General features: G+C 37.4%; 1 protein-coding gene across 1 annotated transcript; it reads right to left on the reverse strand.

Annotated features, from left to right (window-relative positions):
* Positions 1-12,403: 12,403 nt before the first annotated feature.
* LOC149177727 (putative germin-like protein 2-1) lies at positions 12,404-13,093 on the reverse strand. Its single transcript, XM_089421862.1, has one exon. It carries the CDS (start codon positions 13,091-13,093, stop codon positions 12,404-12,406), a length of 690 nt encoding a protein of 229 aa, XP_089277988.1.
* Between the last annotated feature and the right edge of the window lie 6,228 nt (positions 13,094-19,321).

Consider the following 19,321-nt stretch of genomic DNA (forward strand, 5'->3'; position numbering starts at 1 on the left):
ACCAGATGAACGTCAAGACAACATTCTTGAATGGGGCGATAGAAGAAGAGGTGTATATAGAGCATCCTCAAGGCTTCAAAACTCATGAGAAGCACACTCATGCATGCAGGTTGAATAAAGCCCTATATGGGCTCAAACAGGCACCCAGGGCGCGGTATGGTCGGATTGAGAGCTATTTACAGCAGTTGGGATTCATCAAGAGTGATGCAGATCCTAATTTCTACTATGTGATGGTGGGAATGAGCCTCTAATTCTAGTTTTGTATGTAGATGACCTGTTTTTGACAGGATCATCAAGGCTCATAAAGGACTGCAAAAGGAACCTTGAAGCAGAATCCGACGTGAAGGATATGGGATTGATAAACTATTTTCTAGGATTGGAAGTATGGCAGAAGAATGGGGAGATCTTCCTTGGACAAGGGAGATATGCTACAAATATTCTAAAGAGATTTAGAATGTAGGATTGTCAACCCATGACAATGCCCATGATAAATAATTGGAAGAAGATAGATGCACCAAGGGACAAGGAAGTCAACCCCACCTTGTATAGATAGCTCATTGGGTTGCTCATGTATCTGGTTAACACTAGACCAAACATTTTTTCCGCTTTCGATACCCTTAGTCAGTTCATGGTAGAATCGAAAAGGGTACATTGGGTAGAAATTAGGCACATTCTTAGATATGTGCATGGAACAGCTGGATATGGATTAAAATACACTCGAGGAGATGACATCAAATTATGTGGATTCACAGATGCAGATTGGGTAGGTAGTTCAGTGGACAGGAAAAATACCTTTGGGTACTGCTTCAGTGTTGGATCAGGGATGGTCTCATGGTGCAGTAGGAAGCAGAAGTCAGTAGCACTAAGCTCAGTAGAAGCTGAACATATGGCAGCTAGCACAGCTACGGGCGAAGCTATTTGGCTTAGGAAATTTCTCATGGGTTTGTTCAGGAAGAAGATGGGAGCGACCAATGTTTACTGTGATAATCAGAGTTGCATAAAACTCTCTGAGAATCCAGTATTTCATGATAGGTCGAAGCACATTGATATCAATTGTCATTTCATCAAAGGCTATGTTCATCATGAGGCAATCCAGTTGTATTATGTTCCCACAAGAGATCAGGTAGCAGACAAACTCATGAAAGCTCTACGGAGAGCTAAGTTCATCCAGTTCAGAGAACAGATGGGTATGGTGGATTAACCCATTTCAGTAGCGGAAACAGATGGATTCTCAGTTGCAGCAATAGTAGATGAGAGGGAGTTGCAGCACAAATGCAGTAGTTGACAACAGTACAACAGGGTCAGCAGCAGCACAGATGCAGCACATATTATACTTGAGCAATAATTGGTGGGCAGCAGTAGCCAAACATCAGCAGCGTGACATAAGGTGGTGCGGAGACAGGGTGTTGCTTCAGTGTGTTGCAGCGCTAGAACACATTCCTCGTTAAGAGGAAGTGTTATCTTTTGTAGCATTGGATGTGTTCTAGCCATGAAATTTTGGTGGAGAGGCTAGAATACGTGTATTCTCCAAAACCAAGAAATCATTTCTAGACATTCCACCTAGAGATGACTTAATTAAAATAATTAATCAGTTTTTTAATGTTTCCTAAGTCTAAACTTAAGGAATATGATTAATTAAAGGGTATTAATAAAGTGATGATGAGAATCTTCTAGAAAAAGACATGGATCGAGTTCTAGCTAATCTTAGCCATCAATTATGTTTTAATCTTGGTCGTTGATGTTTCAACGAGAGATTATAAGAAGAAATTTGATGGGGCTTGGAGAACACACACCAGCAGTTACTCAGTTGCCCAGGCAAATCGATTTTCTTGGTGGCTGAAGTTCAGAAAAGGAGATAGAGCCAGAGGGTAAGTTGCAAGGAGAGAGAGAGAGGTCTGGGAAGTGCAGGATGAGTTCTGGAAGAGACAGTGTGAGGAGAGACACAGTCCACTAGAGCACTACGCAGACGGTGATGCAAAGACACCAGTGTATGGATAGAGGGTCCATCTCAGGGTCAGGGAGTCGCTATGGAAAGTGAGAAATTTATCACTAAATTTCTCTTCTATTTTTCCTCTATATTATTGTCTAAATTCTTATACTTGAATTTATGTTGAAGAATTAATAAAGAAACCCTCATTTGCTGCACTGGTTTTCCCACATTGGGTTTTTCCAAGGAAAATTGTCCAAAAATATCAGTGTCAATATTTTGTGTGTGTGCTATAATTTCTCTATTTTTCCAGCATTTATTTTTTCGTAATATTTGTTTTGTGAAGGCTGCAGCGTATATGTTTCAATATTTTCCATAGGAAACTGCAAATAGTTTGTTTAATTAATTTAACAAATAGAAGAAATATTATCAATTGTTGCAGTAGGATTCTGGGTTTCAAAATTTTCACATCTGGGAGACAGTTGAATGGCCTAGCCACTTGGTTGATTTTTGCAAGTTTTAAAGGATTAGATTTAATTATCAATGAGACGAATGCCTTATGGAGTCAACCAACTTGAATTTAGATCAATTAAAGACCAAGTAACAGGATGAACAACGGCTGCTTAAATGCTTAACTAACCTATATGCTATGCAAATCCTAAGACTTGGGTGTGATGCAAGAATCTTGGTTACTTTTAATTATATGCTTGTTCTAGATGATTTCTTCCTCTTAACTATTTTGGAACTAGTCTCTAGAGTAGGTTGTGGGATAGAAGCCAACAAGAAGCAAGCATACGCTTGAATAATGATACCTCCCCCTGTGTTCTAACAACTTGATGCCTCTAGCACTACAAAGACTGTGACTCTGACAACTGCTATGTCAACGTGTTAACCACTAAAGAGGTGCTAAGTTTCTCAAGCTAAATTGAGAAATGTGGTCTTATTATTTCTATCAACCAAGCTTATGCTTGGAGGTAGGTTATTAAGTGCAAGACTAGCTTAGAATGATGTGCAAGGTGAATGAGTGAGTCTTGAGCTAAGATTGCTTATGTTAAGTACTTTGGTTATGATTTATTTTAAGTTATATCAATAAGTACTTATCAATGAAAAATAAGAGACAATATTAATCACAAGAGTATGTGCCAAATCAAGGTTCTACGTTCAGATAATGGTGGAGAATACACAGATAAATACTTCACAAACTTCTGCTCAAAGGAAGGCATCAAAAGAGAATGGACAAGCTCCATATAATCCTCAGCAGAATGGAGTAGCGAAGCGAAAGAACAGAACAATAGTTGCGGCTACAAAGGCTATGATGTATGACCAAGATTTGCTTAGATTTTTATGGGCAGAGGCATGCAACACAGTGATATACATTCAAAATAGAACACCTCATGGAGCATTGGGGAAAAAATGCCAGAGGGGGTCTTCACAGGAAAGAAGCCTGAAGTAAGTCATTTGAGAATATTTAGGAGTGCGGCTTACTACCACATGCTAGATGAAAAGCACGGTAAATTGGATCACACTGCAGAGAAGGGGTTCCTCGTAGGGTATACCAAGACCTCAAAGGCATACAGGATCTACATTCCTAGCAGCAGGAAGATTGGAGTGAGGCGAGATGTAAAGTTCATGGAAGACAAAGCTTTTAGAAGATCTCAAGAAATGCCTACAGGTGATAATCCAATAGAAGTTTCGTTAGTCTAGCAGTAGGGACAACAAGTGGGACAAGCAAGAGGACAGTCACAGGGATCAATTATGGTGACCAGTACCAGTATCTCCTCAGGGGTAGGAGAACCAGGGAGTTCTTAGTAGACAGAGCAGTAGGAATAAGAGGAGGAACTGATTGAACCTCCCACCACTAGTGGTAGATACAATAGGGAAGTGCGTCAGACCTTGAGGGATGTAGAGGAGTTTGTTGGAGCTCCTAGGATAGACAAGAGACAATGCAGGCAGCCTGATAGATATCAAGCTTTGGTAGCTCAGGTTACAGAACCCTCAAGCCTTCAAGAAGCCACACAGCATCAGGTGTGGGTGGATTCCATGGTGTTAAAACACAGTTCTATCATGAGAAATGATGTTTGGGAGGTATTTCCTAGGCCAGAAGACAGATCATTTGTAAGTTCCAGATGGATATACAAGATCAAGTACGCTGCAGATTGTTGATTTGGGGTAGCATCGGAAGTGCTCTAGGCCTCAGATTTTATATGGAGGCTTGGTCACATACATTCCAAAGAGCCCAGAAACCATTTTGGGAAATTCCACCCATAGATGATTCTATTAAAATAATTAATCCAACAATGGTAGAGCTGAGCCAGAGGGGCTGACGCAGAGCCACGCAGAGGCAGCGTAGAAGCTAGTGAGGAGTCCAAAATTTGCAGAGTGAATTCAATTTTTAGAATTCGGGAGCCAAGGTGTGAGACCGGGAGGCAAAAATCGAATATCTTGGCCAGAAAATCGAATAGTTAGAGGATTGAGGTAGTCCCCAGAGAGTTTGACGTTGGGCTAATGTAGAGGCAGCCAGAAAATTCGGGGACACTCAGTCAAGGGCTAGATTAGTCAATATTTTTAGTGATAGTGTGAGGTAACCTCACAATTCTTTGTGCCAGTATTTCTCTCTGTAACTGAATAACCCTGTGAGGTATTTAGAGATGTATTTAGAATTTTCTATTGCTTAATAATAATTAACCCTCATATTTTTTGCATTGGTTTTCCCGCATTGGGTTTTTCTAAGGACTTTTGTCCAAAAAAAACGGTGTCATGTGTTGTATTTTCTTCTTTCTCAGTGTCTTGTTTTCGTATAATAATTAATTAAGTGAATGTCACAGTAGTATTTACTTCAATATTTTCCATAGAACACAATAAATAACTTGCATGGATTAACAAGTAGGAGAAGTAACATCAGTTTGTTGCAGTAGGGATTCTGGTGTAGGAATCTTCACATGGTATCAGAGAAGTGCAGGTGAAATAAGAAGAGGAGAGTCAGTAGATCTAGCGCTGAAGCAGAAGAAGGGAGTTCAAAAAGCTGAAGGAGGCAACAATTCAAAACCCCCAGATAGTTGACGCAGTTTGAAGCTGGGAGTGCATATTTTCAAGGCAGTCTCTCTCCTAGTGAGCCGAGGAAGAGAAGGACTTCTAGTTCGAATTTTTCTGGGGCGGAGGGAGCAGCACTAAATCCTCAGCGTGAGAGAGCTACTAGGATGCAGATTTTTCAACGGGCCATTTTGTTGGGCTGAAAAATGTCAAAAGAAGGAAGAGAAGCACCCAGAGGGAACTTTTCCTCAGCAGACTTCCTACCGAGAAGTTTGTTTTCTCATTGGCTGAGCAACATTAGTGAGAAGCAGAGAGGGGATTTTCGACATTTTTGGTAGATATGGCAACCAATGGCTTGAGGATCAGGACAGGTTGGACAAAGCATCCAACTACGTCATCTAGAAGGCTAGAATGTCTTTCCTTCTAAATTAGCATGCCCTCAAGACATATGTCGATAGCGTGGTATCTAAACCTGCGGATGCAGATCCGCTGAAGAATTACAAGGTTGAGATGGCAAAGGCCAAGAGGATGGTCCTTAATGGAGTCAAGGATCACGTGGTATGCCATGTTACTAGAAGAGCGACTACTAAGGAGATGTGGGATGCCTTGGCCATGTTATATCAGGGATCTTCCAAGTAGAGGAAGATGTACTTAGAGAAAAAGTTGAGATTTGCTCAGATGTAGAAGGGAGAGCGTGTGGATCCATTCCTCACGAAGCTGAAGGAAACCCATGATGATTTTTCTGCTGTAGGGTATACACCTCAGGATTCAAAGTTAGTTAGACTAGCCCTCAATTCTGTCTCAGATGAGTGGCAAGACTTTATCCAAAGTATCCTGGGCAGAGCAGCATTGCCTAATTGGGATGAGATGTGGGCAGCTCTAAAACAAGAGGAGTTGAGGAGAAGCCCGGTCAAGGTCAAACTTGATGGAAGTAGCAGCAACAGTGGTTCAAAGCCCATGGAGGAGGAGGATAATGCGATCCTTGCATCGAAGGGGCAGCAGGGGTAACAGAGATGAAAAAAGGACATCTCCAAGGTGAAGTGTTTCAGATGTGGCGAGATGGGAAACTATGCATCCCAGTGTCCTTTGAAGAGAAAGGATAAGGATGAGAAGCACAATCCTAAGGTTGCAGCCACAAAGATCGAATAGGAAAAGTTCGCCATGATAGCCGAAATACCTCTAGGAGGGAAGTGGGATGATTTGGAGTTGTAGTTCGAAAGAGCTATAGATGGGCAAGATCTTTGAGGAGTCTACCTCTTGGATCAATACCTTGCTACGGGATGAGCCCAGGTCAAGAGTAACAAGATGGACTAGTGTCGTTTGATGCCAAGGAGTTTCGGGGAGACAGCTGTAGTGGTTAGGATCACCAGAGACTGAACAACACAGAGCAGAGTTGATAGCAATGCAAATGTCACAGAGCAGAGGTTAGCAGCAGCATAGTAGATTTAGAGAGTCATCATAGAGACTAGCAACAGTCAATTCTAGCATTCACATGGTATCATACTGAACACAGTTAGTTTAGTAAATTTTGAATGTTTTTTAGTTACTTCTCTCAGCAACTGAGTTGCAGTAGGGATGCAGTATTAGCAATGGCAATGTTAGCAGCATAGCAGATGCAACATTTGAGAGGGAGTTGTAGTACAAATGTAGCATTCACAATGTCAAAGGCAACAATGCAGTTGCAGCAGCAGCACAGTACTTGGTGGACAGCATGTCACACATCAGCAGCACAGAGGAAGATGCTTCAAAGTCAAAGCAGGATGCAACGGTAGTATATTGCTAGAGCACATTCCTCGCTAAAAGGGAGTGTTGATTTGGGTTAGCATCGTATGTGCTCTAGGCCTCTAATTTTGCAGGGAGGCTTGGGCACATGCATTCCAAAGAACCCAGAAACTATTTTGGGAAATTCCACCCAGAGATGATTTTATTAAAATAATTAATATTTTTAATGGAGTTTCTACGTCTAAACTTAGGAAAATTAAAATATTAATGGGTATTAATCTAATTGTGGGTGTAACTTCTAGAAAAAGACGGAGGTCAAGTCAAAACAATCTGAGCCTTTGATTAGGAGTTAATCTAGGTCGTTGGTTGCCCAACAAGAAGATATAAGAAGGGGTTTGAGGGTCATTTGGAAAACACACCAAGAGAGATCAAGAAAACGAATTTTTGAAGTGAGAAGTTAGGAGGAAAATTTGATTGAAAAGATTTCTTGCAGTAGACGGGCAGGGATAGCTTTCTGAGAAAGAGGTTTTCTCAGTTGGAGAATCATCAGTAGAGAGAGGAAGAGAGTAATTTAGTAGTGGCATCATTGAGCCAGAGGGGCTGACGCAGAGCCACGCAGAGGCAGCGCAAAAGCCAGTGAGTCTGGAATTTACAGAGGAAATTCGAGTTTCAGAAGCCTGGAGCAGGGGTGTGAGACTGTGAGGCGGAAATCAAATCTCCTGGCTAGCAAATCGACCAGCTAGAGGATTGACGTAGTCCCAAAAGATCTTGACGCTGGGCTAACTCAAATACTATGGAGAGGTAACCAAAAAATTCAGGGACAATCAGTCAGGATTTCCAATGATAGTGTGAGGTAACCTCACAATTATTTCTGCCAATATTTCTCTCTGTAACTGAATAACCTTGTGAGGTATTTAGAGATGTATTCAGAATTTGTTATTGCTTAATAATAATAAATCCTCAGAGCTTCTGCACCGATTTTCCCACATCGGTTTTTTCCAGGGACTTTTGTCCAAAAATAACGGTGTCATGTGTTGTATTTTCTTTCTTGCCCGGTATCTTGTTTTCGTATAATAATTAATTAAGTGAAGGCTGCAGTAGTATTTACTTTGATATTTTCCGTAGAACATAGTAAATAAATTGTATGGATTAACAAGTAGGAGAAGTAACATCAGTTTGTTGCAGTAGGGAATCTGGTGTAGTAATTTTCACACAGGTGGCACTGTAGATAAGTACAAGGCTAGATTCATGGCGAAGGGGTATGCATAGAAGGAAGGGATAGACTATGAGGATACCTTTGCCCCAGTTTCCAGATATACCTCTATTAGATCCATTATATTTCTATCAGCGTAGTTAGGATGGGAGATTCACCAAATGGACGTCAAGACAACATTATTGAACGAGGTGATAGAAGAAGAGGTGTATATAGAGCAGCCTCAAGGCTTCAAAACTCATGAGAAGCACACTCATGTATGCAAGTTGAAGAAATCCCTATATGGGCTCAAACAAGCACCCAGGGCGTGGTATGGTCAGATTGAGAGTTATTTACAATAGTTGGGATTCATCAAGAGCGATGCAGATCCCAATCTCTACTATTTGATGGTGGGAATGAGCTTCTCATTCTAGTTTTGTATGTAGATGTCCTGTTTTTGATAGGATCATCAAGGCTCATAAAGGACTGCAAAAGGAACCTTGAAGCAGAATTTGACGTGAAGGATATGGGATTGATGTACTATTTTCTAGGATTGGAAGTATGGCAAAAGAATGGGGAGATCTTCCTTGCAAGGAAGATATGCTAAGATATTCTGAAGATATTCAGAATGCAGTATTGTCAGCCCATGACGACACCCATGATCACCAATTGGAAGAAGATAGATGCACTAGGGGACAAGGAAGTCAGCCCCACCTTGTATAGACAGCTCATTGGGTCGCTTATGTATCTGGTTAACACTAGACCAGACATTTGCTTCGTTGTCAATACCCTTAGTGAGTTCACAGTAGAATCAAAAACGGTACATTGGGCAATAGTTAGGCACATTGTTAGATATGTGCATAGAATAGTCGAATATGGGTTGAAATACACTCAAGGAGACGACGTCAGATTATGTGGATTCACAGATGCAGATTGGGCAGGTAGTTCAGTGGACAGGAAAAGTACCTTTAGGTACTGCTTCAGTGTTGGATCAGGGATGGTCCCATGGTGCAGCAGGAAGCAGAAGTCAGTAGCACTAAGCTCAGTAGAAGCTGAACATATGGCAGCCAGCACAGATATGGGCGAAATTATTTGGCTTAGGAAATTGCTCATGGGTTTTTTCAGGAAGAAGATGGGAGTGACCAATGTTTACTGTGATAATCAGAGTTGTATAAAACTCTCTGAGAATCCAATATTTCATGATAGGTCAAATCACATTGATATCAATTGTCATTTCATCAAAGGCTGCATTTAGCATGAGGCAATCCAGCTGCAGTATGTTCCCACAGGAGATCAGGTAGCAGACAAACTCATGAAAGCTCTACAGAAAGCTAAATTCATCTAGTTCAGAAAATAGATGGGTATGGTGGAGAACCCATTCCAGTAGCAAAAACAGATGGATTCTCAGTTGCAGCAACAACAGATGAGAGGGAGTTGCAGTGCAGATGCAGTAGTTGACAATAGTATAGTAGGGTCAGCAGCAGCACAAATGCAGTGCATATTAGAGTTGAGCAATAGTTGGTGGGCAGCAGTAGCCAGACATCAACAACGTGACCTAAGGTGGTGCGAAGATAGGGTATTGCTTTAGTGGGTTGCAGCGCTAGAACACATTCCTCGCTAAGAGGGAGTGTTAGATTTTGTAGCATCGGATGTGTTCTAGCGATGAAATTTTAGTGGAGAGGCTAGAATACATGTATTTTCCAAAACCCAAAAATCATTTCTAGATATTCCACCTAGGGACGACTTAATTAAAATAATTAATCAGTTTTTTAATGTTTCCTAAGTCTAAAATTAAGGAATATGATTAATTAAAAGGTATGGTGAGAATATTCTAGAAAAAGACATGGATCGAGTTCTAGTTAATCATAAGAAGTGCAGGACGAATTCCGGAAGAGACAGTGTGAGAGACACAATCCACTAGAGCACTATGCAGAGGGTGACGCAGAGACACCAACGTACGGAGAGAGGGTCCATCTCGAGGTCAAGGAGTCGCCGTGGAAAGTGAGAAATTTATCACTAATTTTCTCTCAGTATTGGAAAGTGACTAAATTTCTCTAAGCATTTTTCCTCTATTTTGTTGTCTAAATTCTTATACTTGAATTTTTGTTGAAGAATTAATAAAGAAACCCTCATATGCTGCACTGGTTTTCCCACATTGGGTTTTTCTGGGGATAATTGTCCAAAAATAACTGTATCAATATTTTTAAGTATGTGCTAGAATTTCTCTAATTTTATAGAATTTATTTTTCCACAATATTTGTTTTGTGAAGGTAGCGTATATGTTGCAATATTTGTTTTGTGAAGAGTGCAGCTTATATGTTTCAATATTTGCCATAGGAAACTGCAAATAGTTTGTTTAATTAATTTTAAAAACATAAGAAATATTATTAGTTGTTGCAATAGGATTCTGGTTTCGGAATTTTCACATCCAAGGTTTCAATATTTGCCATAGGAAACTGCAAATAGTTTGTTTAATTAATTTTAAAAACATAAGAAATATTATTAGTTGTTGCAATAGGATTCTGGTTTCGGAATTTTCACATCCGAGAGACTATTGAATGGCCTAGCCACTTAATTGATTTTAGTAAGTTTCAAAGGATTAGATTTAATTATCAATGAGACCAGTGTCTTATGGAGTCGACCAACTTGAATTTAGATCAATTAAAGACCAAGTAACTGGATGAAAAGTCAGTTGAATGGCCTAGCCACTTGATTGATTTTAGTAAGTTTCAAAGGATTAGATTTAATTATCAATGAGACCAGTGCCTTATGGAGTCGACCAACTTGAATTTAGATCAATTAAAGACCAAGTAATTGGATGAAAAGTCGTTGCTTAAATGCTTAACTAACCTATATGCAAAGAAAAGAAAATCCTAAGACTTGGATGTGATGCAAGAATCTAGGTTACTTTTAATTATATGTTTGTTCTAGATGATTCCTTCCTCTTAACTATTTTGGAAAGCCAACAAAAAGCAAGCAAAGGCTCACCTAATCCAACCACCTGATGCATCTGGCATCTACTTTTACTTTTACATTTACTTTACTTTTACATTTACATTTTTAAGTGTGCCCCCATATGGGGTTGTAGAGCGAAATTTGACATCTATAAATATATATATATATATATATATATATATATATATATATATATATATATATATATATATATATATATATATACAAATTTCTCATATATATATATATAATATTACCATTTTTAATTTTATTAAAACCTTGATTTAAGCTATGGAATATTTTTAGTGGTAGTGATGATAGAGAGTTTAGATACATGTTAAAAGTAATTATAACATTTTTTCTTGTTGAATTGAGGCTTCTTTGCATGTTGGAGTATTCCTTGACCAGGTAACGACTATATTGACAACGGCTAGATTTGAGTGGTTAGGCTAGATTTGAGTGGTTAATCCTAAAAATCTCTCATAAACATTTTTTCTTTTAGATTTAATTGAAAAACTATAAAATCAAATATTTATAAAATATTTTGATTGTGAAATGAGTTATGATTTTGGCTTGTGGTATTGATAAATCATGTTGTTGGCTCATGATATTGTAAAAAATCATATTTACTAGGTAAAGTGGAGGCGAATATATGTGATTAAAATCTTGTTATATTGTAGATATATTGAGAGTATTTTATTTTCATGTGTTTATTAATTAAACTTAAATATGGTTAACTTAAACTTATGTGGTAAAATGGATTTTCATTTAAAGCTATATATTTTAATTTTGAACCACTATTTATATGGTATATTTGTATAATATATATTTAATGTGATAGGTATATTATGACTTTTTTTAATCTAAAAAATTACAATATAAAAAATTGAATTTAATTGTTTTTAATTTTACAACTTTGAGTAGATTTAACCTTTACAAACACTTATACCATTACAACATGGCCCATACTCAATTATTAACAACTCTAAAATGAAATAAAAAAGAACTATTAAAAATTTTAAAAAACCAATGTTCAGCAAAATATTCCATAAAATTCATTACACTTTGAATAAAGCTGTAAACCATATACACATTTCTCTAAAAATGTTGAAATACATCCATTCAAAAGCTTTGCGATTCCACACATACGAAGTTTACAGTTATGGCCCAGCAGAAATCTTAAAAACCAAGTTGTTGTTATTATTAATGTTATTGTAAATAAAAAACAAAACAATTACGGTTATAGTTAAATTGTTGTTATTATTAATATTATTGTAAATAAAAACAAAACAATTACCGTTATGGCCCAACAGAAATCCTAAAAGCCAAATGGTTATTATTAATATTATTGTAAATAAAAAACAAAACAATTACAGTTATGGCCAAGAAGAAATCTTAAAAGCTAACATTTCCCGAAATACTTAACGAAATTCGTTTCATTCCACTCTAGATAAACTTGTGATCCATCCATCCAAAAATGTCGAGGTGCATCATGCAAACACCTTACTACTCCACACATACACACACTAAGTGCGGTGCTATTATTATTAATATAATAGTAGGAGTATATCACTGGTTCAGGAACCTCCGAGGACCTTCCTGATTCGCTCTACTTCCTGTGGAGTCATGGCAAATGACTTCGCCAGAATTTCCCCAGGAATGCCCGGCCGGGAACCGAAAGTGGCGGAGGGAAGGAGCAAGAAACCCGGATTTTGGCTGTTGAGTGCGTTGATGGTAGTTGCCACCTTGTCTCCGATGTTTTGAGCGAAGTGCAACGTTCCCTTTGGAACCACCAACACATCGCCAGCTTCCAGCGTTTGAGAGAAGAGTCTGTTCGAACTTGACTCCACGAAGCCGGCAACCACTTTTCCTCGCAAGACGTACACAATTTCAGTGGCTCTGGGATGGATATGTGGAGCTGCCAACCCTCCCACAGCCATGTCTACGCGGGCCATCACTATTCCCAGCGTGTTGAGGCCCGGCATGCTCTTTATGTTTGTCACAATGAAGTTCACCCCCGAAGGATCGAACGAGGTGTTGGGTGGCGTGCGCAAGGCCGATGTCATGAAGTGTTGTGGGGAAGCTTGAGTGGGATTAAGGCATGCCACTCCGTTCACAGAAATGGAAGACTTGGTGTCTGCGACGCAGAAATCCTGCAACGCCTCTGGATCTCCGCTGATCATCATCGGAAGAGCCAACAGAAAGAAAAGGATGCCTACATTGGCCATACAGCCTGCGGAGGAGACGACGAGTGCAGCTACGGCCATTGCAACTCACGAGCTCTAAAGGGTAACAGCTAAAATGAAGTGCGATGTGTTGCACTTCTTTAACATCTATTTATCTCAATGCCCGAATTCTTAACTCCTATTTTTAGAAGTCAGTTACTCGGTTACACTTCGTTTAGCCTTTTTATATTTAAATTTAAAACAAATTTGGTAAGAAAAATTTTAAAAATAATGAAATATTCTTTATACTATTTAAGAGATCTGTTTTGTATCTTTTGAATTAATAACCGGAGAACAGTATGAGTATTTTATGCCAACGTTTCAAATAATGATAATATTCTTTATACTATTTCAGTTAGAAGTAGTCGTATTTATGTTCGTGTGTGAAAATATTAAAATAGTAGTTATTTTAGCTGGAAGTGGTATTTATTGGATCTAAATTGGTTTAATTATTAATTTTTTTAATTTTTATTTTTATATAATTTTACTGAATCAAATATTTTAATTAATAATTTTATTTTCTATTTTTATGTAATTTGATCCGGTCAAAATGTTTAGATAACATAATATAATTGGACATTACAACAACTATTCCATACTGAGATGGAGGGTGTCTTTGCCCAAAAAAATAATAAAGTTAAATTAAAAATTTTATATATAAAATATTTTGATTGTGAAATGAGAATGGATTTTGACATGTGGTATTGATGAGTCATGGTATTGGCCCATGGTATGGTATGGTTAATAATATCCATTGTAAAGTGGGGTGAGTATCCATGGTTAAAAGTTTTGTTAATTATAAGTATTATTTTGATTGTAAAATGAGGGTTGGTTTTTGGGCATGTGGTATTGATGAGCTATCTTATTGGCCAATGGTATGGTATAGTTAATAATATCCATTGTAAAGTGGTGGTGAATATCCATGTTTAACAATATTGTTATATTATAAGTATTAAACGTTTTTTGTACTTATTAATGAAATTTAAATATTGTTACAAAATTCTCATTTTAATTTATTTGGTGAAATGGATTGAATTTATAGCTATTATTTATATCTTATATATTTTCATGTGACAGAGGTGTAGAGATGTAGATATATCTAAAAAATAATTATAATATTTTTTCTTTTAAATTTAATAAAAAAATGTTATAAAATTAAATTCAAATCAAATATTTTGAGTTTGAAATGAGAGATGATTTTTTGGCATGTTCTATTGATGAACCATATTGTAAGTTTATGTGTTTATTAATTAAATTTAAATATAGTTACTAATCATTATTCTATTTATAAGGTAAAATGGATCTTAACTTATTGTTCCTACTTATATATTTTAATGTAATAAGTATCTTATGATTTTTTTAAATCTAAAAGTTATTCACAATTTTATTAATAAAAACACAATTACAATGTAATAAATTTGAATTTTATTATTTTGATTACTTTTAACATTTTAAGAACACTGCAACATCCCCCTTGACCTCTACATTAATATTAACCAACATGTAAATGTTTATCAATTTAGGTATCATAAATTCAACGTATTAAGCCGACATGTAAAAATATTTACAAACTTTCTTACATTACATCTACACATTGCTCTATACTAATCATGTATATAAACTTTGTTACATTACATCTACACATAACCCTATAAGTCTATAAAAATTTCCTAATTGTATCACTTTTCACATCATTGCGGCTTGTAATTCTTACTTGCTCTCGGATGTCTTGCTCTTGCTTAGGCCATGCATTTTTTGGCCTCTCAACCAATCATAGGGATGAATTGATGTAATAGCATGTCATTTTAGTGGATCAATGGACGACATTCAACATAGAGCTTTTGTTTTAAATTATGTTCTCGGTGTCACACTTGTGTGATGCACATGAAGGCATGCTTTATGGAGAAGGTGTGCTCGATCACATACTATGAAAAATTTTATTAGTGGGTTTGCCGTGGCCCCATATTTTAAGGATGTGCACTTTCCAGATTGTGAGTGCAAGAATCTTACCTCAAGAACAAAGGTGAAGCAACTGCATCAGCATACCACATGAATAGTAGAACTTACAACAATTTTTAGTGAAATATGTAAAAAGGACCAGAATAATTTTAAAATTTTGTTTACATGTTTTTCGCTCTGATGGCGGGCTAAGTCTAAATTATCATTTTGGCAATTGATGTAGAACAGAATTCCAGCCTCAAAACCCTAAATGACACAAGCCATTTAAATATAGAATGCAACGGAGGGAAGGTTGAATGTATATAACTCAATTACCTGTCAATATTTTTCTAGAGGCTTTTGTATAGATCTAGTTAAAACTCCCCTAGAAGCTTCTTCATAAGTCCATAAATAATCATGCCACACCCATCTTATCAGAGTACTAACATAATAGTTAGCACATTGTATTATTATTGTCATGCATTCTTAGAAACCTTAATAAAGACAGAGCAATGCTTTGTATTATGTAAACTTACCCTCATGTAGACAATATACACTTGTCAATAGTTATGGATTCTTACACATCACGTCTTTTCCAGTTGAGGACAAAACAAGCATACTAACCTTATTACAAAAATAGGTGAGGACAAAACAATCATACTAACCTTGTTGCAAGGAAAGTACAAGATGGGCATGCTCTAAGCAAATTAACCTAATCTTTTTCTAATTGTATGGTACATATAATATTTCCTCGTGAAGCTCAACACCAACTTCCTCTCTCACTTGATACTTGACCAACTTTATCAATGAATGCATATTTGTCGAAGTCGATTTCTCCACATTGATTAAAAATTTTGCACGCACTTCTGAAACTTTTGCGCCACCCAGCATCACACCTTTCAATCCTGCTTGCTCGATGATAGCTCCGATAGAGTGAGTAGTAGTTACACCGTTACGAAAGACACCCAGCACTGTGTTCACTGATTGGTTGAGTTTTATATCTTCTGCTTGTTAAGATCACCAAGACAACATCTTAATGTGAATATGGATTACATAAGTAGTTTCAATCCAAAGGATAAGCATATAATCCTGTGTTCAAACCTCTTTAAAATATTTTGAAATTTCATGTGTGCCCACAATGGATAATGTGGATGATATAATTTTTATTAGAAAGAAATTCCCATTTCACGTTTTATGTTCTAATTTCTAACATGGCAGGAGTTCTAGAGAACTTTGAAAAAGAAAATGAACATAAACATAAAAACATTAAGGTAGCTATGACACCTCTCCAAGTAAGCTTTCTGGTATTGTCTTGATGATGGGAGAGGCTTTAACTCAAACGTTGCAGCTACAATAGTTGCAAAGTGTTGCATACCCTGAAAGAGTGATTTGCGGTAGTTGAATGTGAGTTTAGGTCTCTGAAATACCCTTTGGCTTCCATCAACCATAATGACCTCCATAGATTTGAGAACATCTGCAGTTTCCTGTTTGGAAGCATTACAAGACATAAAGCATCAACAAGTGCAACCTTTTATTGCTTATGTCGTGATATTTTTAGCTATGCATTGAATAATATGTACAACAAACTATGATAGTAAAACAAAAGGAAATGCTTCCAATGAAAAAATATATATATAAGTCAAATTTTTAACAAGCACCTGCCCATCTGCTCTTGCATTCATAGATACAACTCCTCCAACAGTTCCAAGTATACCAGAGGCAAACTCGTGCCCTGTAAAACCATCCTTTGAACATTGCAAACCCAACAGGTTGAATGCAAAGCCACTCCCAACTCGATATGTAGCTGGTTTAATTTTTTCAATAAAATTAATCTGGTTAAGCATAACACGACCATCAAAGCCACGATCATCGAAAATACAATTGGAACCTCTCCCAAGGATTAAAAAGTGTAAATTATGTTTGTGACAACATCTGTCATGATAGTGCATGAATAAATTAGTATCTTTAGAGTCCAAGCATATTTTGTTGAAAAACAGTTCTCATTCTTCTATGTTTCTCATCCATCATCAAAAGCAATGGAGTGAGGTAATATTCAAGCAGAAAAGGGTACTTGGTTGTCCAAGGAGGAGAAAACATTATCCTATGGGTTACCCATTTTTTAGTTGGTAACAGTTCCATTGCAGAAATAAAGGCTCATAATATGAAAGAACAGTCAGCATAGTTTTATGTTGTGGACAAAGCCAAATTGGACAATGATAATATTACCGTGAGCACCCTCCTAGGGGCTACTTCCCCTGAGAACCATGCTCTAATTGGGAGCATCTAGGGAGTATTATTGGGACCATAATGTGAGGCCCTCTAGGACATCCCTTGCCACAATGGGCGTGGCACTCATCGAGGCGCTCTCGAAGCAAAGAGCACACTCATTGGACACTCCCTAGACACCCCCTGGGTGCTCCTTGGGCACTCCCTAGATAACCTGTTGGGTCCCTATAATACTAGTGATTACCCCATTACTATTGTAGTTATACCCCTTATTTATATTGTTGTGCCCCTATTACCCCCATATTGTTATTTTTGTGCCCCATAGAATCCCTCTATTGTTATTTTTGTGGCTTTATATTATTATTGTTAGGTCGGCTGGATTATATTGTGACTCCTTAGACTCCTATATATAGAAAGGAGGTTTTGTCATTTGAATCATCCAAGAATTGTTCATTTATGTAATGTAAAGGAGGTTTCCCCCTCGAAGAGGCTGAATTCTAAAGTGTTGATCTATCTTTTCTATCTTTCCTTGAGCTAGTTGCATAACATTTGGTATCAGAGCTTTGGATTCTAGGGTTTCACTGCTCCAAACAGGTCATCGTGGCATTTTCGCTATAATTTTTTTTCTGTGACGTTTCAGAAGTCGCAAAAAAAACCCATTTGAGAAGAAATCGCGCTGAACCTTGGGTCCAATTTCAGAGCTTTTTGCGCGATATTTTCGGAGATATGATCTGAGGAAGTTGGTCTTTTTGCAGACTCCTGAATTACATTCAAAACAGGTGACCTGGGGAAAATCGTCATAACTTTCTCTCTGAGGATCGGATTAAAATTTCGTAAGAAGGTACAGAAAGAGGATGGACTGTAGTTTCTTGTATGCATTTTTTAGATCCATAGGTCGAAACAATGACTCGTGGCACGTCGTACAAGTTTGCTCTACTGAACTAGTCTATAAGCAAGTCACTGTGGGAGATTTCGCATAACTCTTCCTTGGAGAAACCAATTTGGGTCAGACTTGTGGCATTGGAAAGAGGACTCAGAAGGCTACTACAGGTCAAAATTTCAGAACTGAATGATCTGAAATTACAGAGATACATCAGATTCAATATCAGGCTTCTACAAAGTGAAAAAAGGTGTGTAGTTTTTATTTTTATTTTTGCATAAGCTTGGTTTGAAGGAATTCAAAGGGCATAGTAAAGCATTATTATCGGTAACTGATGCCCCGAGGAAAGAAAATGCAAACACCTAGTAAGGAACCTGAAAGCTCTAGCATGACTCATGAAGAAGAGGAAGAAATGCTACATGATATATCAAAATTACAAGAACAAGTGCAACAAATGTCACGCTCACAAAAGCTAACAAAAGCTAAGATAAATGGCGTGGAATCTAAGATAAAGGGCATGGAAGCTAAGATGGATGATTCGAACACAGATTTGAAGAGATACATGGCAGATTTGAAGACAGATTTGAAGACAGACATGGACGAATTGAAGATAAATATGAATAAGTTGCTACAAGAAATGGCACTATGGTGAAAGGGTACTAAAGGAAACTCATGATGAGAACAAAAGAAATGTTAATCATGATTCCATAGATCTAATGTTGGATCGAAGACTCACCATATTCCAAAAATCGATATGAGGAAGTTTGATGGCAAGGATCCCGCCACATGGATATTACAGATGGAGCAATTCTTCGATCTCAATAATGTGCAAAACACACAAAAGGTACGTATGGCAACTGTATATTTGGAACCAAATCAGTTTGTATGGTATCAATGGCTTTGCTCTCGTAAACAATTTATCACTTGGGCAATTTTTACGGAAGAATTGATAGCACATTATGAGGATACAAAAAGCAACACTTTTTTTAGCCAATTGATAAGTCTCAAACAAAAGGGTTCAGTAATGGAGCACATTGAGGAGTTCCAAAAATTGAACATAAGGGTAAAAGATATTCCAGAGGAGCATAGGATTGATGTGTTCATAGGGTCTTTAAAGGATAATATCCAACATGATGTTCGCCTTTGGGAACCTGATTCATTAGAGAAGGCATTCAGGTTAGCAAGAAAAATGGAAAGCAAAATTATGGCAACCAGGAAGCATACCA

Source organism: Pinus tabuliformis, chromosome 4_1 (genome assembly GCF_031772625.1).
Source record: "Pinus tabuliformis cultivar Carrire ecotype Pingquan chromosome 4_1, CPIR1, whole genome shotgun sequence".
Lineage (NCBI taxonomy): Eukaryota > Viridiplantae > Streptophyta > Pinopsida > Pinales > Pinaceae > Pinus > Pinus tabuliformis.